Source organism: Tamandua tetradactyla, chromosome 7, assembly GCF_023851605.1.
Source record: "Tamandua tetradactyla isolate mTamTet1 chromosome 7, mTamTet1.pri, whole genome shotgun sequence".
Lineage (NCBI taxonomy): Eukaryota > Metazoa > Chordata > Mammalia > Pilosa > Myrmecophagidae > Tamandua > Tamandua tetradactyla.
Window position 1 is genome coordinate 112190648 of NC_135333.1, and position 26357 is coordinate 112217004.

The 26357-nt window shown below is 40.6% G+C and overlaps 1 protein-coding gene and 1 long non-coding RNA gene across 2 annotated transcripts in view; one reads left to right on the forward strand and one right to left on the reverse strand.

Annotated features, from left to right (window-relative positions):
• Positions 1 to 526: 526 nt before the first annotated feature.
• LOC143689958 (uncharacterized) lies at positions 527 to 2339 on the reverse strand. The gene is made up of 2 exons (XR_013178977.1): positions 1967 to 2339; positions 527 to 703 (listed from the first exon to the last, which is right to left on the reverse strand). It is a non-coding gene; the product is annotated as an uncharacterized LOC143689958 (long non-coding RNA).
• A 150-nt stretch (positions 2340 to 2489) lies between these two features.
• TMPRSS12 (transmembrane serine protease 12) overlaps positions 2490 to 26357 on the forward strand; it is a 118133-nt gene continuing 94265 nt past the window's right edge. Inside the window, exons 1-2 of the mRNA XM_077167980.1 lie at positions 2490 to 2708; positions 3442 to 3637. Of these exons, the coding sequence (XP_077024095.1) occupies positions 2588 to 2708; positions 3442 to 3637 (317 nt within the window). The 5' untranslated portion in view covers positions 2490 to 2587. The remainder of the gene's footprint in view (positions 2709 to 3441; positions 3638 to 26357) is intronic.

The following is a 26357-nucleotide window of genomic DNA, read 5'->3' on the forward strand; positions in this document are numbered from 1 at the left end:
ACAGAGCCCATGCAGTCAGAGACATTTGGAGATGAAGAAGGAAAACACCCCGAGGGGAGCTTCATGAAACCAGAATCCAGAAGGAAAAGCTAACAGGCATGGTCTTGTGCCTTTCTAGCTGACAGAGGTGTTCTGGACCCATTGGCCTTTCTTGAATCAAGGTATCTTTTCCTGGATGCCTTAGTTTGGATACTTTCATGGCCTTAGAACGGTAAATTTGCAACTTAATAAATTCCCCCTTTTTAAAAGCCATTCTGTTTCTGGTATTTTTACAAACTAAAACAGGTGTTCTAGACTGAGGACCTCAATTCCTTGTTGGTTTTTGGCTGGAGGCCTTTCCATAGGGCTATAGAGCAGTTTACAATATGGCAGGTGGCTTTCCTCAGGGCAAGATGGCCAGACAGACATAAGTCACAGTCTTTTTATAACCTAATTGTTGGTCAGAAGGAGAGATACCTAAAAAAATATCATCCCACTCCAATACAGGTTTTGGGGCTGCCAACAAAAGCACGAATCACACAAGCTCTGTTGGAAAGATGTTTTATTCACATAGAGAAGACACAGAGCAAGGTCAGCTTCACTAGCAGGCACTGGTTCTTCATAGCCGGTGGGTCTCGCTCTGTGACTGATGCAGGAAGTTCTTCTACGCACAGCACCCCTCTCTTGTGTCTGTGTGCTATAGTGGAGGAATCCTGCTCCCTCCCTGCCAGGGACAGGTATGGGAGTTTGATGTCAGAAAATATGCCCACCAAAATCAGATTGTCACCATTGAATATTTACATATTCAGGAAGGAATGTACCAGGGACACATGTTTTATCCTGCCAGGCCAACATGCCATGTTACTGGGCTGCCTACTTTTCTCCTTCCTCTTCCCTAGCTTCCTTTGCACACTGACAAACTCCCCTTCATTATGGTGAGCAATTAACACCCCTATCCTCAAATATAAAACAAGCTCCAGGCCTATTATTACATACCCAAAAATCATACTAAATGCCTCTGCTAAAAGAAAGAAGAGCCATACACTTTGACTCTGGAGCATTAATGCTACCAAAACAAGAAGCCTTGAACTTTGTTTTTTCTTTGACATATTCTAATCAAAAATTTTAAGGCATGGCTTCTCCAGTCTCTGTAAGACGACAGAAAATAGTAAAAAATAAAGTTATATACACACACATAATATGCAAGTGCATATATAACTACATACATTGTATAAATACACACATTGCATTATTTCATAAGTACATATATATTGTGTATATGTGTGTGTGTATATATATATATATATTATTACATGTATGTATACTCTCAGTTTGTCCACAGCAAGCCTCAAGGGGTAGTATTGAGATACTTCCTCTTCCATGTATACATATACTGATCTTTATTGCTTCTTGCACTCAAGCTGCTCATCGTCTTGCATGGATGCATGTTCATGGCCTCGCTTGTGCTGTACCTTGAGCCTAGTCTGTGCTCCCCACTCCTTGGTCTTTTTGATCTTCCCCTCAATCTAGGCCCGGCTTGCATCCATCTCCTTCAGTGAGCCTCCCCACCCCCCCCCCATTGCCATCGCCTACAGCAACTCTTGTGTCTGAACTCATGTTAGGCTGATAACATGAGTTTGTGATTGGTATCACAGTTTAGTTCTTTGTTGTTCCCGAAGTGCTTCATCTAAATTAGTCCTGATTTTCTCAGCTAGCTAAGTTATAAAGTTCTCTAGGTCAAAGGGCCAGGCTTTAATATACCTCTCATAATGTGATACTAATTTCAGTGCGTTGTATATAATGCAAGGTTAACACCTAATACTCAATGGATCGATTATGTAGGTCCACTCCCCCTGCCCCACAACAGTGTTTAGAATGTCAGGAGGCATCTCAGAGGTTCTCAGAGGAACAAGGAATAATGCAAAGGGACTGAAGAGCGTGTGCGTGTCTATGTGTGTATGTATGGGGCGGGGGGTAGTGCAATTACCTTCGGTTAGGCTTTGCAGGTCCTTAAATTTGATTCCATCAGCTCACCCTGAGGTGAAGCGTTTAAGGAAAATTACGTCAAGGCAACTGAATGATAAAGAGTCATCTATAACACTCTGTTCTCCCAATGGCTGTGTTGTTTCTCATCCCCACTTCTACATCTGCTTAGCCTTCTGCTTGCCTCTTCCTTATCAGGCTTCTGGAGGTCTCCCTGGCCCTCTAAGTCTGAGCTAACGGCACCCCAACCTGCACCTCACCTCCCGCCGCAGTCATCCCACTGCATTGCATAAGTGTGCGGATCTGACCCAGGAAAGTCCGGTAAATCAACGAATCCTGAGACCCCGGCTAAGGGCAGGGCCACTGTCGAGCTCAACGTACTTTGTACAAAACTGGACGCACACTGGGATATGATTGGGTAAGGCCGCCCACCACGTGCGCCACGGCGGCCTCACGCCGCCCCTGGTCTTCCCCGCCTGCCCCACACGCTTCTCTGGCCACGCCCACGTCGCGGGCGTCGCGGGCCTCGCGGGCCTCATGCGCCTAATGGGTCAGCGGAGTTCACCTGGCCCCGGTGCCTGGAGCCTGTGCTCCCTGCAGGGCCTGGGCGGGCAGAGGACGGGACATGCCCGCCGCCATGTTGCTCGCCAGGGGACCCAAGATGGCCCTGCAGCTCCTGAGCGCTGCGCTGCTTCTCGTGGGGAGCTCGCTCACGCCCTCGGAACACCACTGGCTCTCGGAAGAGAGTAGGCTCGGCTGCCCGCGGGAACAGGCTGGTGGTTGCGGGGCGGCGCGGGTAGGGCCTGGCCGGGCAGTGGGAGGGTCGGGGGCAAAGCACGGTATGTGTTCTTTGCTGTCATTGGACATTCTCCTTTGCCTTTTCCCCACTCTGATAGTGTTTGAATTTGGTTCCAACTTTTCTGTTGTCCCCACCGCCCTTAACCAAAATTTTGCAGAGTTAAGCAGTTTCTAGGCAAATTATAACGATTGTTGTGGTAGTACTAGTACTAGTAGCAGTGCCGTACATGTGCGTAGGGCATTTGCTTCTCAAAGCATTCTGGGGTTTCTTATTACCGTTTTACGTATGAATAATTCATTGAAATTCAGAATTGAAATGGCTTTTAGGTGACCCATTAATACTATAGTTGAGAAAAAATTAGTTGAAAAAGTTTAATGGCAAGGGTTAGAATTTGGTGCTCCTGACTCACCAGCCCCTGGCTCTTTAATCACCATTTCACACAGGGAAGAATGTAATACCTGGCTAGAGAAACAGCTCAGTTTTATACTTTAATTTTGGAGAACAGAGTTTTAAAATTATGTTGATTTAGTGTGATTGACTGATTTAATATTTCCAGATCTCTAGTTTGCTTTATCAATTTTTAAAGGAGGAATTTGAAGGACTCTACTTATGTGTTCAGACTAGAAAATGACTTGAAATATAGCTGCTCAGCCAAAATAATTTATCTTTTAAATTTTTAGATTGTGGAACTGGACCACTGGTGGATGCATTGAAAGGGTCTCGGATAATAGGGGGTACAGAAGCTGGAGTTGGCGCCTGGCCATGGATAGTTAGCCTACAGATTCAGTCTGGCAATTTTCTTGCTCATGTATGTGGGGGAAGCCTAGTGAAAGAGAGGTGGGTTCTCACTGCTGCCCACTGCACTAAAGACTCTAGGTATGTATTCAGAATACAACTTCTAAAAAATTCCCTAAGGGAATATTTTGAAATGGCAGAGTATCATTTGACTCTAGCCATTTTCAGTTAAGCCATGTGTTTGCAAGTAGCATAATTCCTTGCACATAGTACACTGGATATTTGTTGAAATGTGTGCTTTAAATAAGAGTTGCAGTCATTTCTGTCAAGATACTATTTTAATCTTTATGGGCCATATGAACTCTTTGGCAACTATTCATTTCTGCCCTTGTAACATAGCTGGATTCCAGTAAAACTTTATGAACACTGAAATTTGAATTTATATAATTTTCATATGTCATGAAATATTTTGTGCTTTTTCTAGCTATGTATAAATATGAAAAACATTCTTGGTTTATGGTTGTATAAGAACAGGAGACAGGCTGGATTTGACTGGCAGGCCAGAGTTTGCAGGCCCCTACTTTAAATTATGAAGCTTTTCTTCTAGCTTTTTAAATTACTATATTGTAACCACATATTTATTTGTCTTTCTCACCATTGACTCAGAGGTCTTGAAGACAAGGACTGCATGTTTTATTTTGTTTTCCTATTACCTAATATAAGACTTAGTTTATAGTATGAAACCTAAGAAGTATTTATTGATTCCATGAATGAAGCCAGTCTTGTGTAGCAAGATTTACCACAGTTAGAATAAAACCTATGACCTGTTTTGGTTTGTAAACTGCCGGAATGCAATACACCAGAAATGGAATGGCCTTTAAAAAGGAAAATTTGATAAGTTACAACTTTACAGCTCTCAGCCTATAAAAATGTCCAAATGAAGGCATCCATGGTTCAAGGAAGGCCAGTGGGTCTAGAACAGCTCTGTCAGCTAGATAGTCAAGTGGCTGGCACCTGTTGGTCCTTTGCTCCTGGGCTTTGTTACTTTCAGCCCCTGTTCCTGTGGTTGTTCCTCACTGTTTCTCCAGGGCTCATTTTTATCTCTTGGCTTCCCTTGGCTCTGTCCAGGTTCTGGCTTGCTTAACATGTCATGGCAATGACTACTGGCTTCAAACATTGTGTCTTCTGTTCTCCAAGTGTCAGCATCTGTGTGAGCTCTGCTCTGAATTTGTTAGCTCTGTTGTTTCTCCAAAATACTTCCCCTTTTGAAGACTGGTAAACTAATCAAGACCCACCTGGAATGGGTGAGGTCACATTCCAACTAATCAAAAGGTCACACTTACAATTGGGCCTGTCACATCTCCAAGGAAATAATCTAATCCAAAGTTTCCAACCTACAGTGTACAATCAAGATCACAAGAAATAGCTGCCCCCACAAGATTGAATCAGAATTAAAAGATGGCTTTTCTGAGGTACACAATATTTTCGAACTGGCACACCTTCCTTACCATTTCATTTGAAGCCCTAAGAAAAATCCTGAGATAAAGTCTCCTTTTAGTAGTTATTTTTAAGAGAACGGCTGTCTTAGAGAATAATGAAAAGCCTTCAAGAGGAACTAACGATAACAGAATTCATCTGAAGGCATTTGGCCTGAAAGTCTTACTCTGTATACTACGTATTAAAAAAAGATTTGATATCCATAACTTGGCTTTTTGAAGAATAGCGATTAGAAGAATGGGAAGATATGAAGGTTTAGAGTAAAGGTAGAGAAAGAGATAAAGAAAAAGTTTTCAGAATTAGTAATCAATTTTGTTCTCTTCACGTGTAGGGATTTTACAACTTTTTTTTTTTAATGCTGTCTGAAAATCTGTTTTTCAACGATTTACAAACCTTAAAATGAGGATGAAGGTGGCGAGGTCTGCTTGGTATGATTTGAAGAATCTTAGAAAAGCTCTCATCTAAAACAAGCTCTCCTACCAAGGCTTGATGTGCCTTTACCGATCTGTTCCTTTGGCATGGTAGGGAGAATAATGAGTTTGAAGTGGGAGACCTGTGTCATAATTCTCCACGGACACTTTGTGTTGTGATGGCTTTAAGTGAATTTCCAAAACCTACTAGATATGTGGCTTTGGTCAAATAATATAGCTTTGCTGTACTGTCATAGCATCTTAAGAGTTAAAAGAGGCATTTTAAAGGTCATCCAGTTCAATTCTTTAACCTATATATGAATCGTTGTAATATCCAAGTAATTGTTTCTCCAGTCTGAAATAATAATTATTGCTTTAATGTATTGAGCCAGGCACTTTTTCATGTGCAAAAGGAGAACTGCACTGGACAACGTTAAATTGGCAAGGATTGACTTTATTCACCACTCTCTTGATAAGGGAAAAAGTGCTCAGAATAGGTCTGATCTCACTTGAGGGAAGGCAGGAGGTAAGTTTTATAGTCAGGGCAAGAGCAGGGAGAAGGTACTAATGGGCCATCTGGCACTAAGAAGGAGGGGGAAGTTGGAACGAAGAGTTTGATACTTGAAACAGCTAGGCTCAGAAGTTGTTAGTTTTGTTTTCTTTTTCTGCAGTTTGAGTTGTTTTTCTCTGCAGTCCCACAGCTGAAAGGTTAGATTCAGGGTTGGGGAGGGACTGTGTAGGGTAGAGAGAGAGCCTGTAGCACAAACCAAAGAAAAGCAGTCTTGGTCACATGCATATAATTTCAACTAATCTTTCAGCCAACCTATGCCATTGGGAGACCCTGAGACTTAACCATTCTTAAGTACTTCACCCAAAGTCCCATGACTCGAATGAACAAAATCATGGTTACCAGATTTGTCAGAATCAAAATCCAAACACTTAACTATAACTATTTTACATGACTTTCCACTTTAAATACACTTTGTGATGATAACCTATACTACCTTGGAAAGCATGTTATTTCAGTTTTGGGCAGCTTTACTTATTAGAAAGTTTTTCCTTCTGAATTAAGTGTCTTCATCCTAGTTCTGCCATCTGAAGCCATATATATTACATTTAATTCCTTTTACAAGCATTGGAAAATAGTGTTCATATTCCGTTTGAGTTCTCCAGACAAAGACTTACTGATATTTTTACTCTTTATTCAACAAACATTTACTGTATATATTTATGTACTAGGAACTTGGCTAGGTGCTGAGGAAATAGATACTACCGAGGCATAGTCTTTACATTTCAGGAGTTTCCTCCTGTCTCAGAGCACTGACCCTGCCACCTTTTGTTCCTGTTCCCAGTCATTTCCTAAACCTTATACCATCAATTACCCCATTTATTTCTTATAACCATTTATCAGAGGTTTGCCATGAGATTAGGAGCTGTGCCTAAGGATGTTACATATAATCCTGTATTCACAGAACCCTCCTAATAACCCTGTGGGATAGGTATTATTAAGTCCATTTTACACAGAGGAATCTAGGAATTAGAGGGATTTGGTAACTTGCCCAAGATCCCATTGTTAAGTGATAGCCCATGGATTCAAATCCAGGTCTCAACCCACTGTCTCTTTAGTATCTTCAGTGTCTTCCTCTTGTTTCTTCCCTGCAGCTTTCAGACATGCTTAGGTTACTCCCATTGTTGTTTTTAAATTCTGCCTGTTTTCTGTTTTGCTCTTTATTGCTAGATTCCTTGCAAGAGAGGTTCCCTTTTGCTTCATCTGCATTGACTCATAAAATCCCACTTGCAATCTGATTTCTCTTGTCAAAACACATATGCCTCCTTGCATGTTCTTTTCAGTTTCTAATCCTGTTTGATCTGTGCATCATTTGGCAATGTTAACCTCTCCTCTCCTTGAAATTATCTTTTCTTGACTTTTAAGATATTGTTCCTTTTTCTCTCCTCCTCCTGGATGAGTCTTTGTCATTTTTTAAATGGCAGTGCTTTCTAGAGTTTCACCCTCTATCTTCTTTCCGTAACATTCTGTACTCTGTCCTAGAGATGTCTCCGCTCTCTCTGTTTCAACGGTCACCATGTGCTGGTAACTCCCAAGTCTTTCCTGAGTGGTCATTGTATTGGTTTGGAAGTCGTTATGTACCCCAGAAAAAGCCATTTTCTTTTAATCCATTCCTGTTGTTACAGACCTGTGATAAATGGGACATTTTGGTTAGGTTATTTCTTTTGAAATGTGACCCAGTCCATTCAAGGTGAGTCTTAATCTTTTATAAGAAGATAAAAGCTGAGAGGGTGTTCAGAGAGAAGCCCCAGAGAACCTGAGAGACAAGCTGAGAGAACTTAGAGAAAAAGCCCACAGAGTAGTTTAGAGTCACTAAAGCCAGAAGCTGAAAGCATTGAAACCCAGGAGTGAAGGACCAACAGACGCTAGCCATGTGCCTTCCCATGTGATAGTGGTATCCTAATGCTTGATGTCTTTCTTTAGAGAAGGTATCCTGTTGGTGCCTAAAATTTGGGCATTTTCATGGCCTTAGAATTGTAACTTATAAGCTAATACATCCCCATTGTTAAAAGCCAGTCCATTTCTGGTATACTGCCTTCTGGCAGCCTCAGTAGACCAAAACAGTCATATATCCAGCTCCCTAATACACACTCCACTGGAGTTACATTCTCAACAAGTCCAAAACTTGTTTTTTTAATCTTTCCTCTAATCCTATTCCTTCTCTATTCTCTCTGTTAATAGCATCACCAACCGGTCCATTACCCAGAGAGTTCCTGATATCTCCCACTTGACCTATCCACATGATTCTGAAAGTCTATGGAATCTTTTTTTGCAGGATCTCTTAAAATTTCCCTTCTGTTTCCCAGCCCTCATTACTGATTAGAAGTAGATCCATAATATCATTCTCCATATCCCTATCTCATCAGTTAACACCATAAGCTGAGAAATTAAAGTTGTCAGCAAAGCAATTTCTCAGATACATTTCTAAGACTATACAATTTAATCAAGTAAATTGCCAGATTTGTGGAATTAGCAGACACTGGTGTTAACTTTCATTTAACTCAAAGTCCTTCTTTCTCTTTCCTTATCAGTTTACCTCTCCATTTTCTTTCTTTGCTTGTTACTTGTCTTCCCTTCCCCTGATTCTTGTGTTTTTCTTTTTCCTTTCCCTTACAACTCTTTCTTCCTCCTATCTTAATTGGCCGTAATATGGAATTCATAATAAACTTTACAATAATTGTATTTATTGAAATACCCTTAATATTTTAAATTAAATTTCAGTCAGAGTAATTTCTGCATATGATAAAGAAAAGCCTATGAAGAAAAGTAATAACCTCCTACCCCATCCTTTCTTACCCCTCTGAAGTAATTTTGTTTTACTATTTTTTGTTTCAAGTTTTTTGTAATGGCTGCCTCCATAACTCTAGATGATCTGCTCAATTTTTGAAAATTGAATTTTCAACTTTTGAAAATTTCTGTTATTGCCTATAAAAGCTGAATATTTAGCCCATACTATTATTCTCTTCACCAGAGCACAGGAATTTAATTGATATTTTTACCACTTTTTTCATCAAATGTTCAGTGACTGCCTGTTGTGTGCAAAGGCATAGTTTGATGATATGTTTCTAGGTTCTTCTCTTGGTTCCATTTGTAACTAGAAACACTTTCTTAGATACTATTTATATTAGTTTGCAAGCTGCCAAAATGTGATATACCAGAACTGAAATGGCTTTTGAAAGGAAAATTTAATAAGTTACAAGTTTACAGTTCTAAGCCTATAAAAATGTCAGAACTAAGGTATCCAGGGAAAGATACCTTGATTCAAGGAAGGCTGATGGGTCCAGAACAGCTCTGTCTGCTGGAAAGTCACGTGGCTGGTGTCTGCTGGGCCTTGTTCCTGGGGCCTGTTGCTTTCAGCTTCTTTCCTTGTGGGGGTTCCTCATTGTGCTTCTCCAGAGCTGGCTTTCATCTCTTGGCTTCCCTTGGCTCTCTCCAGGTTCTGTCGTACTTAACTCTCATGGCAATGTCTGCTGGGCTCTAAGCATCTCAACACATCTGTGTTTCTGTTTTCCAAGTGTCAGCATCTGTCTTAGCTCTGCTCTGAAGTTTCTGTCAGCTTGGTTGTTTAAAAGGGGAAAAAATATTTCCCCTTTTGAAGACACTAGTAAACTAATCAAGACCCCACCTGGAGTAGGTGGAGTCATATCTCCCTCTAATCAAAAGGTCACACATAATTGGGCGTGTCACATCTCCATGGAGATAATCTAATCCAAAGTTTCCATCCTAACAATGTTGAATCAGGATTAAAAGAAACAGCTGCCCCCACAAGATTGGATCAGGTTTCAAACATGGCTTTTCAAGGGTACATAATACTATGAAACTGGCACACTATTTCAGGCAGCTATTTAATTTTATTTATTCAGTTTTAACTAGAAAGTAATATTTTTCTCTGTCCTGACTTCCATCTTTCTTACATTTTTTTCATCCTCTATTAGCTACAATTTTACATGACTATTTTTAGCATTTATATTCTGTCTTTTTGTTTTGTTGCTTTTAAAATTTTAAGTTATAAACAGGCCAGAACTATTTTAGGATTATATTTCATTCATTAGGCTTCCAGTGTTACAATCCTTTGCTACTAGAAGGAGAATATTCTCTGCATTGAAGTCAGTTGGGTTATTTTCTCTTATGCTCACTTACAACAGTAAATGTCCCCATACACATAGTAGACCTTCCTTCCTGAACCCTCCTTTCTCGGGCTCTCGTCTGGACTAATGTTCTTGAGAATGTCTGCAATATTATGATCTTAAAACCTCTCTATTTTCCTTCCAAGAAGTTTTTCTTCTTGATTTACTCTTTGATGGATTTTCAGCATCTAAAAATAACTTGATTCTGTCCTCATACTTATTTGATAATTGGGGCTGCCAATTTAGCAAATAAAATATGGTTCACCCACTTGAATTTCAAATAAACGATGAATAATGTTTATAGCATAAGTATATCCCATGTAATGTTTTATATGGATTTATACTAAATAATTATTTGTTGTTTATCTGAAACTCAAATTTAACTGGGAGTCCTGTCTTTTATCTGTCAACCCTATTGGCAGTTAAGTTTAATATATAGTTTTGAATTGAAGATAATTTTCCTTCATTGCTCCTTTGTCTTCTAAAATCTACTGTGGTTGAGGATGAATCTGATGTAATTTCTTATTCCATTGTGAATGAATTGTATTTCTTTCTGGAATCTTTCAGAATCTTTTTATAATTAATATTCTGAAAATCACACTGGGTATTTTTTCAATCATTGTTTTGGACTGAAATTCACACTCTGGATGTTTTTTTCAATTGTTCTGGGTAGTAGATTCTTTTCAATCTAAAGATGGGTGTCTTATTTTTAGCTATGAGAAATTTCATTGTATTACTTATTTGATAATTTCTTCATTCCATTTTATCTGTACCTTTTAGGAAGTAATTGCTAGAAGTCAGAGGTATTTACCAGAGTGGATGCATATTGGAAAAATTCTTCCACTTAATCTTCCAACCCTTTTATTGACTTTTTTCGTTTTAGAATGAAAAAAATAAATAAAAGAATGGTTGACATACCATAACAGCCCAAGTTTAAAATACACTATTTGATAAGTTTTGACATATGTATATGCCCATGAAATCATCACTATATCAAGATATATTATCTGTCATCCCCCAAAGTTTCTTTGTGTCCTTGTCTTTAAAAAATAATTTATCATGTTTAGTTTGTTGTAACATGCACATATCATGAAAATAATTTAAACCACTTTCAGTGACAATTCTTTGACATTAAATATATTGATAATACTCTGGAATTTTTACCACTACCTATTTCCATACTATTTTCATCATCTCAAGCCAAAACTCATACTCATTGTTTTAGTTTGCTGATACTGCTGGAATGCAGTATACCAGAAATGAAGGGGATTTATTAAGTTACAGGTTTACAATTCTAAGGTCATAAAAATGTTCAAATTAAGGCATCCTGACAAAGATACCTTCACCCTAGGAAGGCCAGTGGAATGTGGAACACCTCTGTCAGCCAGGAAGGCTTGTGGCTAGTGGCTTCTGATTTCAGACAGCTTACCAGGGGCGTTTTCTGCATCTCCAAATGTCAGTGTCTGTCTTGGCTCTGAAGGAGCTTTGGTTTTTCAAAACGTCTCTCTTTTTGAAGGAATCCAGTAATTAATCAAGCCTCACCTTAAATGGGTGGGGCCACACCTTCATGAAATAATCTAATCAAGGCCACACCCACACTTGGGTGTGTCATATCTCCATGGAAATGACCTAATCAAGAGGTCCTACCCAACAGTAGGTCTCCTCCTATAAGATTGGACTGGATAAAAAAACAGGCTTTTCTGGGGTATATAATAATTTGAAACCAGCACAGCTACATCCCATAAACTTTGTATGTTTTGTTTTCATTTGTCTCAAGATGTTTTTGAATTTCTCTTTAAATTCTCTTTTGACCTTTTAGTTTTTAAATATTGTGTTGTTTAATTTCCACATTTTTGTAAATTTTCCAGTTTTCCTTCTTTTATTTATAAATTAATACCACTGTGTTTAGAGAAGATACTTTGTATGATTTCAGTACCTAAAAATTTATTAATATTTGATTTGTGGCCTAACATGGTTTATCCTAGTGAATGTTCTTTCTGTATCAGTTAGGGTTCTCTAGAGAAACAGAATCAACAGGAAACACAAATATAAAATTTATAAAAGTGTCTCACATAACTGTGGGAACGCAGAGTCCAAAATCCACAGGGCAGGCTGTGAAGCCAACAATTCTGATGGATGGTCTGGATGAACTCCCTAGGAGAGGCTCGCCGGCCAAAGCAGGAAGAGAGGCTGTCTCTTCTGAATCCTCCTTAAAAGGCTTCCAGTGATTAGATTAAGTGAAATTCATTGCAGAAGACACTCCCCTTGGCTGATTACAAATGGAATCAGCTATGGATGCAGCTGACGTGATCATGATTTAATTCTATGAAATGTCATCATTGCAATAGACAGGCCAGCATTTGCCCAACCAGACAAACAGGTACCGCCACTTGGCCAAGTGACACATGAACCTGACCATAACAGTCCACCCCTTGTCAGCTTGGCAGCTACACATATCACCTTAAACTATACTTAATTTCTAAATAAAAGACAATAAAACACACATTTTTTCTTTCACCGAACAGTACTCAACTGTCCTGCATATAACTGGAAACACATTAAATCTCTCCAGAATAGGGTGCAAGTCCTTGGGTAATGCTCATTCTTAAACTTGATATCTTACAGCGTAAATAGTATAACATGAGCAAAACGGCATTACAGTCCTTGTTTCTATAACTGATCACGTGGTCATAGTTCATATTTATCACTACCTTCTTCCAGTACCCATCCCTTGTTCCCTTTACCCTCAATAAGCACTTCAGCTGGCCATGGTTCTTTGCCTGGTGGGGTGACCCAAAGCTTCATTTCTGAAGTTTCAGAGCCATTGGTAGTCCTGCCGGGATTGGGTTGTTGCACTTTTCCGTTGATTTTAATCACAGGGCATGGTAGTACTACAAGACGCCCTAGGGGATCTCCTATATTCTAAGAAAACTCTTCTTTACCTCCGTTGTGTAGTTGCAGTCCTATTTCCCCCTGATAGTCAAGGTCAGTCACTCCAGCCAATAATGCCAGTCCCCTCCTTGGCTTGTTGATTCAGGGGCATGAGTAGCCCAAAGTGACCAGGTGGCAGTCTTAGATTCCAGTTCAATGGAATCATTGTTGTTTCTCCTGGTGGAAGCACTCCCCCTTTGCAACTAAAACCTGTAGACCAGCAGAGCTCAAGGTCACAGGGACAGGAAGCAGAAATTTTCCTAGTGAATCACTAGGGAAATTCGTGAACCTCATCTGTTGCTCATTACATCTGCAGTCAGCTAAGAGGCGTGCCTGCTGTAATGAATCATGTTTGATTTAATTGGCTGGTGCTTAAATGAGAGAGCTCAATGTAGCACAGACCAAGCAGCTCAGCATATCTCATCTCAGCACTTGCAGCTCAGCCCAGTCCTTTGGAGATGCAGAAAGAAATCACCCTAGGGAAAGTTGTTGGAACCCAGAGGCCTGGAGAGAAGATCAGCAAATGACCTTCCACCACTGCCATTTCCACCCCTTGGTTCCTGGACCCATGGATCCTGGCTTTGGGAGAAACAGCACCATATAGCAGACGCTGATTGTTCTAGTTTGCTAGCTGCTGGAATGCAATATACCAGAAACGGAATGGCTTTTAACAAGGGGAATTTAATGAGTTGCTAGTTTACAGTTCTAAGGCCGAGAATTAAAACAAGTCTATAGAAAAGTCCAATCAAAGGCATCCAGGGAAAGATACCTTGGTTCAAGAAGGCCGATGAAGTTCAGGGTTTCTCTCTCATCTGGAAAGGCACATGGCGAACGCAGTCAGGGCTTCTCTCTCGGCTGGAAGGGCACATGGCAGACACGGCGTCATCTGCTAGCTTACTCTCCTGGCTTCTGGTTTCATAAAGCTCCCGGGAGGCATTTCCCTTCTTCATCTCCAAAGGTCGCTGGCTGGTGGACTCTCTGCTTCGTGGTGCTGCAGCATTCTCTGCTCTCTCCGAGTCTCTCTGAATCTCTCATTCTCCTTTTATAGGACTTCAGAAACTAATCAAGACCCACTCAGATGGGTGGAGACATGTCATCCTCTAATCCAGTTTAACAACCGTTCTTAACTAAATCTCATCAACCAGGGAGATGATCCCATCACAGTCCCAAATACACAGCATTGAATAGAGACTATTCTACCTTTAAGAAATGGGATTTATATTAAAACATGACTTTTCTTAGGGGGCATACTTCCTTTCAAACCAGCACACTGATTCAGAGCATATACAGCTTCCTGGAGAACATTACCCCAGCCCTTCAAGGTATTGCCATCTAGTTGGCACCGTAATTGAGTTTTCAAAAGGCCATTCCACCATTCTATTAATCCACTTGCTTCTGGATGATGAGGAACATGGTAAGACCAGAGAATTCTATGAGCATGTGCCCATTCCCGCACTTCATTTGCTGTGAAGTGTGTTCCTTGATCAGAAGCAATGCTGTGTGTAATACTGTTCTAGTTTGCTAGATACTGGAATGCAATACACCAGAGATGGATTTCCTTTTAATAAAAGGGGGTTTATTTCCTTATTTCTTCAGAGGAAAGGCAGCTAACTTTCAACTGAGGTTCTTTCTTACGTGGGAAGGCACAGGGTGATCTTTGCTGACCTTCTCTCCAGGCCTCTGGGTTCCAACAACTTTCCCTAGGGTGATTTCTTTCTGCATCTCCAAAGGACTGGGCTGAGCTACAAGTGCTGAGATGAGATATGCTGAGCTGCTTGGTCTGTGCTATATTGAGCTCTCTCATTTAAGCACCAGCCAATTAAATCAAACATCATTCATTACAGCAGGCATGCCTCTTAACTGACTGCAGATGTAATGAGCAACAGATGAGGTTCACGTACCATTGGCTTATGGCCACAGCAACAGAACTAGGTACCTTCACGTGGCCAAGTAGACAACTGAATCTAACTACCACAAATACCATGATGATGAATAAGGCATTCTTGAAGCCCATGGATGGTAGTTTTGGCAGAAGCATTGCGTGTAGGGAAAGCAAACCCATATCCAGAATATGTGTCTATTCCAGTTAGAACAAATCACTGCCTCTTCCATGAAGGGAGTGGTCCAATGTAATCAGCCCACCACCATGTAGCTGGCTGATCACCTCAGGGAATGGTGCCATATCGGCTGAGTGTGGATCTCTACTGCTGGCAGATTGGGCACTCAGCAGTGGCTGTAGCCAAGTCAGACTTGGTGAGTGGACATGCATAACCTCCATCCCTACCACCATGACCACTTTGTTCATGAGCCCATTGGGCAATGACAGGAGTTGCTGGGGAAAGAGGCTGACTGATTTGAAATGATGTATGGACCCTAGAAAAGCCATGTTTTAACCCTAATCCCATTTTGTAAGGCAGCCGCTTCTTCTAATCCCTATTCAGTATTGTATATTTGAAACTGGAATCAGATCATCTCCCTGGAGATGTGATTTAATCAAAAGTGGTTGTTAAGCTGGATTAGGTGATGACATGTCTCCACCCATTTGTGTTGGTCTTGAGAAGCTTCTGGAGCCCTATAAAAGAAGAAACATTTTTGGAGAATGAAGGAGATTCAGAGAGAGCAAAGCAGAACGACATAGCCGCAAGAAGCAGAGTTCGCCAGCCAGCCACCATTGGAGATTAAGAAGGAAAATGCCTCCTAGAGATCTTCATGAAACAGGAAGCCAGGAGAAGTAGCTAGCAGATGATGCCGTGTTCACCATGTTCCCTTCCAGATGAGAGAGGAACCCTTCCTGTGTTCACCATGTGCCTTTCCAGATGAGAGAGAAACTCGGACTGCGTTTGCCATATGTCCTACTTGAAAGAGAAAAAGAGAGAAACCCTGAATTTCATCGGCCTTCTTGAATCAAGGTATCTTTCCTTGCATGCCTTTGATTGGATATTTCTATAAGCTTGTTTTAATTGGGACATTTTCTCAACCTTAGAACTGTAAACTGGACTGGCAACTTATTAAATTCCCCTTTTTAAAGCCATTCTGGTTCTGGTATTTTGCATTCTGGCAGCTAGCAAACTAGAACATCTACAGAACGGGTCTACTTATTCACTTGATTATTAAAACCTTCCTCTGCTGAAGTCACCCTCTGGTGCGCATTCACGTGAGATGCAAGTACGTTCATGTTTTTAGCTTACACAGAAAGGTCTATCTGCATACCAATTTTCCAATTATGATCTTTCCAAGTCCTTGACCATCCAGCCAAACCATTAGCAACAGCCCATGAGTCGGTATACAAATGCACCTCTGGCCAATTCTCCTTCCAAGCAAAATGAACAATCGGGTGCACTGCTCAAAGTTCTGTCCACTGGGAGGATTTCCCCACACCACTGTCCTTCAAGGACACCCCAGAAAGGGGTTGTAGTGCTGCAGCTGTCCACATTCGGGTGGTATCTGCATATTGTGCTGAATCATCTGTAAACCAGGCCCGAGTTTTCACTTCCTCCTTCATTTCACTGTAAGGAACTCCCCAAGAGGCTATAGCTCTGGTCTGGGGAAGAGAAGGTAATGTGGCAAGAGTGGAGACCATGGGCATTTGGACCAGTTCCTCATGTAACTTACTTGTGCATTCAGGACCTACCCTGGCCCTATCTCATATATATCATTTCCATTTTATGATGGAGTGCAGATGCGCATGCCCAACTTTATGGCTTGGTGGGTCAGATAACACCCAGCTCATGATAGGCAACTCAGGTCTCATGGTAACTTGGTGGCCCATGTTAAGCTACTAAGGCCCAGTAGCAGGCCAAAAGCTGTTTCTCAAAAGAAGAGTAGTTATCTGCAGCGGATGGTAAAGCTTTGCTCCAAAATCCTAAGGGTCTGCATTGTGATTCTCCATTACGGGACTGCCAAAGGCTCCGCAAAGCATCTCTATTTGCCACTCACACTTCCAGCACCACTGGATATGCTGGATCATATGGTCCAAGTGGCAGAGCACCTTGTACAGCAGCCTGGACCTGTTGCAGAGCCTCCTCTTCCTCAGCTCCCCACTGAGAGCTTAATAAATGGGCACTTAATAAATGGGCTAGAGTAGCACACCCAAATGAGGAATATGTTGTCACCAAAATCCAAAGAGACCAACTAGGTGTTGTGCCTCTTTTCTGGTTGTAAGAGGAGCTGGATGCAGCAACTTATTCTTCATCTTAGAAGGAATATCTCGACATGCCCCACACCACTGGACACCTCGCAATTTCATTGAGGTGGAAGGCCCCTGTATTTTTGTTGGGTTCATCTCGCATCCTCTGACACACAAATGCCTTGCCAGTAAGTCTAGAGTAGTTGCTACTTCTTGCTCACTAGATCCAATCAACATGATATCAAGAATATAATGGACCAGTGTAATATGGGAGAAAGAAATGATTAAGGTCCCTGCAAACAAGATGATGACATAGGGCTGGAGAATTGATAAACCCCTGAGGTAGGACAGTGAAAGTATATTGCGGACCAGCTGAAAGCAAACTGTTTCTCGTGGTCCTTACTAAAACAGCTGTTGAGAAAAAAGCATTTGCCTGGTATCTGCATACCAGGTACCAGGAGATGTATTGATTTGCTCAAGCAATGATACCACATCCAGAACAATAGCTGCAATTGGAGTTACCACCTGGTTGAGTTTACAATAATACTTGTCATCCTCCAAGACCCATCTATTTTCTGCACAGGCCAAATAGAGTTGAATGGGGATGTGGTGGGAATCACCACCCCTGCATCCTTCAAGTCCTTAAGTAGCAGTAATCTCTGCAGTCCCTCCAGGAATCTGGTATTGCTTCTGATTTACTATTTTGCTAGGTAGGGGCAGTTCTAGTGGCTTCCCCTTGGCCTTTCCCACCATAATAGCCCTCACTGCGTGATTAGAGAGCCAATGTGGGTATTCAGCCGGTTGCTCAGTATGTCTGTACCAATTATACATTCTGGAACTGGGGAATTAACTACAGAATAGATCCAGGGGCTCACTGAACCTACTGTGAGATGGGCCTGAGCTAAAACTCCATTGATCACCTGGCCTCCATAGGCCTCCACTCTGGTGGACCAGAGTGATGTTTTGGGTCCCCTAGAATTAATGTCACTTCTGAACCAGTGTCTAATAATCCCTGAACTATCTGATCATTTCCTTTTCCCTAATGCACAGTTACCCTTGTAAAAGGCTGTCAGTCTCCTTGGGGAAGGCTTGGAGGAAGATTAACAGTATAAATTTGTGGCAGTGTAACAGGGTTCTCCCCAAAAGGGACCTGGCCTCCCCTTCATTTAAGGGGCTCTGGGTCTGTAAACTGTCTCAACTCTGGAAATTGATTAAGGGGCTGTAACTCTGTTTTTGTAATTCAAGTTAGACTTCTGTCAGTTCACCTAGAGCTCTTTTGTTTATACAGCTCAAACAAGAATTTAATAGACTGCCCATCTATTGTATTTCTAGGTACCCTATGATTTACTAGCCAATACCACAAATCTCTGTGAGTCATATTATTTTGACTTCTGCATTGAGTTTGCTGTTTATTATAATAGCCACATCTACCCTGTCTTTGGCGATTAAGTGCTGCCATCTGGCTTCTGCCAGCTCGGGATCCGGTCATCCCCATTATATTTAACAATTCCAGCTCAGTGACAGCAGTTCCTACAGTAATATCTAACTACAGAGATGTGCAGCGACAGAGCTCTTCAGGGTTGATGGCGCTAGTCTCACAAATTTATTTCTCACTGTTCTGGTAAAAGGTATGGCCTCTGGAAATTCCTGGGGTGTAAGAGCAGGCTTTCCATGATAAATGCACTCAGCATTCCAGTCTCTCTTAGCCTCTGGATCCCCTCATCTACATTATACCAGGGCAGTTCTGGCATTTCAACCTCCGGTAATGTCGGCCACCTTTTGATCCATGTTTCAATCAACCATCCAAAAAACCTGTTTTTCTAACCCCTCAAGCTATAACATTGAATGCAGAATCTCTGCTTAGTGGGCCCATCTCAATAAATTTAGCCTGATCCAGCCTTATATTCCTCCCACACCCTTAAAATCCACTGCCACACAATTTCCCCTGATTTCTGTCTATATAAATTGGAAGACACACATTTCTTTTGGAGTATAATGTTCCTCCTCATGTATGATGCTTTACCTTACATTTAGGGGCCTATTGGGACTTTCGTATTAGGTCTGGAAGAAATGAGGGGTGGGAGGGTGAGTCATGAAAAGGATTAGAAATATCTTCTAAGCCATTTGCTTCAGGGCATTAATTTGTAGTTTCATCTGGTGAAACAGGATTAATCACTCTAGGGTTAATCCCTTCAGGTGGAGGTTGGGTGGCCAACTCCTCAAGGCAGGGTGAAGGTGGGGCGGCTATGTCCTCAGGGCAGACTATTACAGGGTTATCTAGAGAAGACTCAGCATGACCTAAGGTTTCAGCCTCACCCCCGACATCATTATCAATCCATATGTCACCATCCCACTTTTCAGGGTCCCACTCCTTTCCAATTAATGCCCTCACTTTAACAGCAGACACCATGCAACATTGAGATTTCAGTTTACGTTGTAAAGTTGCTATTCTAACAATAAGATTCAGAGTCTGATTTTCAGAGATCTCAAGTCTATTGCTACAGGATATAAGATTTTTCTTCAGGATACTCATAGAAACTTCTACATCTGTCAGACAGTGCTTAAGCTTCTCATTTGAAGTCTTAAGCCCATCCCTTTCACTCCTTAATGTATCCAGTGTATCTAACAACAACTAGCCAACATCTCTATACCTCTTATTTCCACAAAACTCCATAAAGGTGTCAAAAACATTATCCCCCAGAGCCTGGCTTCGTACAAGTGAAGCATTAGAAGAATCAAATGGGGATATTTTGACTATCTCTTCTGCCAACTCACTCCATGGCTTGGCAACGTCATTCTGATTATGGGAATCAGAGTCCTTAGTGCCTTTGAGTCCAGTTAGAGTAGAAGCCCATTCATAAAAACCCATTTTTAAGATTCTGTTTCTTAAGAACCACTCCTGGTACCAAATTGTATAGGGTTCTCAAAAGAAACAGATCACAAATATAAAATTTATAGAAGTGTCTCATGTAACCGTGGAAACACAGAGTCCAATATCTTCAGGGCAGGCTGTGAAGCCGATAATTCCAATAGAAGGTCCGGACAAACTCTACAGGAGAGTCTCGCTGGCCAAAGCATGAAGCGAACCTGTCTCTTCTGAATCCTTCTTAAAAGGCTTCCAGTGATTAGAGTAAGCATCACTCATTGCAGAAGACACTCCCCTTGGCTGATTACAAATGGAATCAGCTGTGGATGCAGGTGATGTGGTCATGATTTAATTCTATGAAATGTTCTCATCGCAACAGACAGGCCAGCACTTGCCCAACTAGACAAACGGGTACCACCACTTGGCCAAGTTGACACATGAGTCTGACCGTGAAATGTTCCATGTGCATTCGAGAAGAAAGTGTATTCTGCTATTGTTGAGTGGTGTGTTCTATATATGTCCATTAGTTCTGACTGGTTAATGTATTCCTTACTTATATTCTTTTTAGTTAGGCTGTTGATTAGTGAAAGTGGTATATTGCAGTCTCCAAGTATGATCATAGAACTGTCAGTTTTTGCTTCATGTATTTTTTTGGCTCTTGTGAGGCACATGTATTTTTATAATATCCTCTTGCTGGATTGAAAGTTTATCACTATATATGTCTTTCTTCGTCTTTTTAAAATTCTTTGATTTAAACTGCATTTTACCTGACAATTATGTGCTGGTTTGAAAGGAAGTATGCACCCTAAGAAAAGCCATGTTTTAATATAAATCCCATTTCATAAAGGTAGAATAATCCCTATTCATACTGTATATTTGAAACTGTAATGAGATCATCTCCCTGGTTGATGTGATTTAGTCAAGAATGGTTGTTAAACTGGATTAAGGGACGACATGTCTCCACCCATTTGAGTGGATCTTGATTGATTTATTGGAGTCCTATAAAAGAGGAAGTATTTTGGAGAATGAGAGATTTAGAGAGAGCAGATATGCTGCAGCATCATGAAGCAGAGAGTCCACCAGCCAGTGACCTTTGGAGATGAAGAAGGAAAACGCCTCCTGGGGAGCTACATGAAACAGGAAGCTAGGAGAGAAAGCTAGCATATGACACCGTACTCGCTATGTGCCCCTCCAGCCAAGAGAGGAGCCCTGAGTGTGTTTGCCATGTGCCTTCTCACTTGAGAGAGAAACCCTGAACTTCATCGACCTTCTTGAACCAAGGTATCTTTCCCTGGATGCCTTAGATTGGACATTTCTGTAGACTTGTTGTAATTGGGACATTTTCTCAGCCTTAGAACTGTAAATTAGCAACTCATTAAATTCCCCTTGTTAAAAGCCATTCCATTTCTGGTATATTGCATTCCAGCAGCTAGCAAAGTAGAACAATTATATAGTCATTCTAGCTCTCATTTGTTACTGCTTGCATGGAATATCTTTTTCCATCCTTTTACTTTCAACTTATTTGAATCTTTCTACCTGAAGTGAGTTTCTTGTAGACAGCATATAGAGGGATCTTGCTTTTTTCATTCAGTTTGCCAATCACTGCTTTTTAATAGGGAAGTTTAATACATTGACATGTAGAGAAATATTTGAGAAAAATGGATTTATTTTTGCTGTTTAGCCATTTTTAATTATATGTCTTGTATGTTTTTTTTCTTGAATTACTCATTTACTGCTTTTTTTGGTATTTAATTGCTGTTTGGTAGTGTATCATTTTTATTCTTCCATATATTTTTAGTTATTAGTTGTTAATCTTTGTAGCTCCCATTAACACTTAAGATAGTTAACAACCTAGTTTGACTAGTAACAATGTAGTTTCAGTAGTATACAAACTTTCTACTACTATATATCTCCGTCCCTCCCTCTTTATATTGTTATTGGCTCAGATTATACCTTTTTATGTTATATGCCCAGAAGTTAGATTTTAAATGTTATTTTACGCATTTGCCTTTTAAGTCATATGGGGGAAAAGTAGTTATAAACCCAAAGTACAATGATACAGGATTTTATATTTAACCTATGAGATATGTTTACCATTTTTCTTTATTTCTTCTTATGGCTTCAAGTTACTGTTTAGTGTCCTTTAATTTTGGCCTTGAAAGACTCTCTTTAGCATTTCTTGTAGGACAGGTCTTCTGGTAATAAACTTGTGGTAGTTAGATTCACTTGTCAACTTGGCCAGGTGAAGGCACCTAGTTTTGTTGCTGTGGACATGAACCAATGGTACGTGAACCTCATCTGTTGCTGATTATATCTTCAGTTGGCTTGGAGGTGTGCCTGCTGCCATGAATGATGTTTGACTTAATTGGCTTGTGCTTAAATGAGAAAGTTCAACATAGCACAGCCCAAGCAGCTCAGCATACCTCATCTCAGCACTCACAGCTCAGCCCAGGCCTTTGGAGATGCAGAAAGAAGTCACCCCGGGGAAAAATGTTGGAACCCAGAGGCCTGGAGAGAATTCCAGCACAGACCATCCTGTGCCTTCCCATGCAAGAAAGAACCTCAGTGGAAAGTTAGCTGCCTTTCCTCTGAAGAACTAACAAAATAAATCCCCTTTTGTTAAAAACCAATCCATCTCTGATGTGTTGCATTCCGGCAGCTAGCAAACTAGAACAAAACTCTTTCAATTTTTGTTTGTCTGTAAATGTCTTAATTTCCCATTCGTTTTTGAAGGATAACTTTGCTGGATATAAAATTATTGGTTTACAGTTTTTTTCTTTAAGGATTTCAAATATGCCATCCCACTCTCTTCTGGCTGCCATGGGCCCTGATGTCAAATCTGCTGTTAATCTTATTGGTGATCCCTTGTCTGTGATCACTTCTTGCTGCTTTCAAAATCCTCTTTGTCTTTGGATTTTGACATGTGTCTGTAATGTCCTGTTATAATGTGCCTCTCAGAGTTTATTGAGCTTCCTGGATGTCTTTGATCAGGTTTGGGAAATTTTGGGCTATTATTTCTTCAAATATTTTTTGCCCCTTTCTCTTGTCTTTCTGGGATTCCAGTGATGTGTGTGTGTTGGTATACTTGATAGTATCCTACAGCTCCATCAGGCTCTGTTCATTTTTCTTCATTATTTTTTTCTTTCTGCTTTTCACACAGGATAATTTCAATTTGTTTTGTCTTTAAGGTTGATGATCATTTCTTCTGCATGTTATCTCCTTTTGTGTTGTCCAGTGAGTTTTTCCATCTCAATTACTGCACTTTGCAGCTCCAAAATTTGTTTGGTTTTTTTTTTTTTTTTTTTAAACATGGGCAGGCACGGGGAACTGAACCCACATCTCTGGCATGGCAGGTGAGAACTCTGCCTCTGAGCCACTGTTGCCTGCCCTGTTTGGTTTCTTTTTATAATTTCCTTGTCTTTTTGTTGTTGTTCAGACAGCATTTTCCTAGTTTCCTTTAGTTCTTTGTATATGGATTGTTTTAGCAGATTGAAGATATTTAAGATCGTTGATGTAAAGTGTTTGACAAATAAAAATTCAAACACGTGAGCTTCCTCAAGGATGGTGTTCTAGTTTGCTAGCTGCCAGAATGCAATATACTGGAAACAAAACGACTTTTAAAAAGGGGAATTTAATAGGTTGCTAGTTTACAGTTCTAAGGCCAAGAATATGTCTCTATTAAAACAAGTCTATAGAAATGTCCAATTTAAGGCATCCAGGGAAAGATACCTTGGTTTAAGAAGGTTGATGAAGTTCAGGGTTTCTCTCTCCTCTGGAAAAGCACATGGTGAACATGGTCAGGGTTCCTCTCTCATCTGGAAGAGCACATGGCCAACACAGTGTCATATGCTAGCTTCTTCTCCTGGCTTCCTGTTTCATGAAGCTCCCTGGGAGACATTTTCCTTCTTCATCTCCAAAGGTTGCTGGCTGGTGGACTCTCTGCTTCATGGTCCTGTAGCATTCTCTGCTCTCTCCGAATCTCCTTCATTCTCCAGAATGTTTCCTCTTTTATAGGACTCCAGAAACTTCTCAAGACCCACCCAAATGGGTGGAGACATGTTGTCACCTAATCCAGTTTAACAGCCGCTCTTGATTAAATCACATCTCCAGGGAGATGATCTGATTACAGTTTCAAACATATAGTATTGAATAGGGATTATTCTGCCTTTATGAAATGGGATTTAGATTAAAACATGGCTTTTCTAGGGGACATACATTATTTCAAACCAGCACAGATGGTTTCTGGCAAACTTTCTTTTTTTTACTGTGAATGGACCTTACTTTCCTGTTTCTTTGTATGTTTTATAATTTTTTGTTGAGAACTTGACATTCTGAGTCTTTTGTTGTGGAAATCTAGTTCTCCCATTCCTCATGGCTTGCTAGGTTTTTTGTTATTGTGAATGGCTGGAGCCACCACTTTGTGACTTATCCAAACTATTTTTGCTCCTAAATATGGAGAAGAAAGAAAAAAGAGTGAAAAAAAAAAAGTAAGACTCCTGTGATTCTTTTCCCTGATGGCAGTTGGAATAAATGCTGCTTACAGAGCTTGTCCCCATAGTGATCTGAAGTAGCTGATCAAAAGCAAATCATCAGTAATCAGACCACACACCACCATATTTTGGAGGAATAGGCCTTATAACCTACCCTACACCAGCAAGTTGCGTTGGGAGTCCAGGCTGCAGTCCTCCTTGCTGCTTACCACATAATTAGGGGTTGGAATATTGTTCTTGTTTGCTAGCTGCCAGAATGCAATATACCAGAAATGGAATAGCTTTTAAAAAGGGGAATTTAATGAGTTACTAGTTTATAGTTCTAAGGCCAAGAAAATGTCCCAATTAAAACAAGTCTATAGAAATGTCCCATCATAGGCGTCCAGAGAAAGATACCTTGGTTCAAGAAGGCTGATGAAGTTCAGGGTCTTTTCTCTCATTTGGAAAGGCACATGGTGAATACAGTTACAGTTTCTCCCTCAGTTGGAAGACCACATGGTGTGCATGATGTCATTTGCTAGCTTTCTCTACTGGCTTCCTGTTTCATGAAGCTCCCTGGGAGGCATCTTCCTTCTTCATCTCCAAAAGTCACTGGCTGGTTCTTCCTGCTTCTCATGGTTATGTTGTTCTTCTCTGCTCTTTGTGAATCTCTCATTCTCCACAATGTTTCCTCTTTTATAGGACTCCAGGAAACCAATCAAGACCCACCCAAATGGTGGAGACACATCTCCCCTAATCCAGCTTGCAACCACTTTTGATTGGGTTACATCTCCAGGGAGATAATCTAATTACATACAGTATTGAATGGGGATTATTCTGCCTTTACAAAATGGGATTTTGACTAAAACATGGCTTTTCAAGGATACATACATCCTTTCAAACCAGCACAAATATGTTAGCCCTGCATGACAGGTGAGATTCACCAATATTTATCACAATTTACCAGTCTCTTTTTCCAGCTCTTCCTTGGATACTACGAAGTGTTCCACTAGACTCTAGAGTTTCAAAATAGTTGAAACTATTTTGAAACCAAAATAGTTTAACTGACAGTTTCTGTCAGTTAAATTGTTTTGGTGGCGGCACAATTCCTACTTCCCCATCTTAATATAGTTCTCTTTGTGTCTGTTTTGAATCCCTTGGTCCCTACCTCTTTGCTCCCATTTCAGCCCCAGGAAATTACTGATCTGATTTCTGGCACTAAAGATTAATTTGGACTTTATAGAATTTTATATAAATAGAATCTTCCATACATTCTTCACCTCCGCCCCCCCAGCCTCTTTCGTGCAAAAGAATCTCTTTTGAGATTCTTCCGTTTTGTTGGGTAGATCTGTGTATTAAATCTGTGTAGTTCATTTTATTGTCAAGTAATAGTATTCCATTGTATTGATGTACACAGTTTGCTTTTTCATTTACCTGTTGATGAATACTTGGGTTGTTTCCAATTTTTGGTTATTATAAATAAAGTTCTTATGAGCTTTATTCATGTTGTTTTGTCCCGCTGAATGAGCAGCAAGACTCCTTTCAAAAGAATAAATAGGGAAAGACCCAGATGGACTGCCCCAAACAGTCCTACAATGAGGCCTGTTGTCATTCTGAAGAAAGAAGTACTGGATGCCAAGGATTAGTCTCTAAGTGTTTATTATGGCCACTTGCAGCAAGCTGCAGCTACTTTGTAATGAATGAGACTGGCAGTCACACTTATTCTATGTATTGTATATGTTGTTTGTATGAGTTCTGTCTTTAGTGCTCATTAAAAGTAGGGAGAAAAAAAACACAGCCTTACAGACTATTCTCTTACCCCACTCATGGCCCAGGGACTTTTGAAGAAGGGGGTGTACTTAAGATT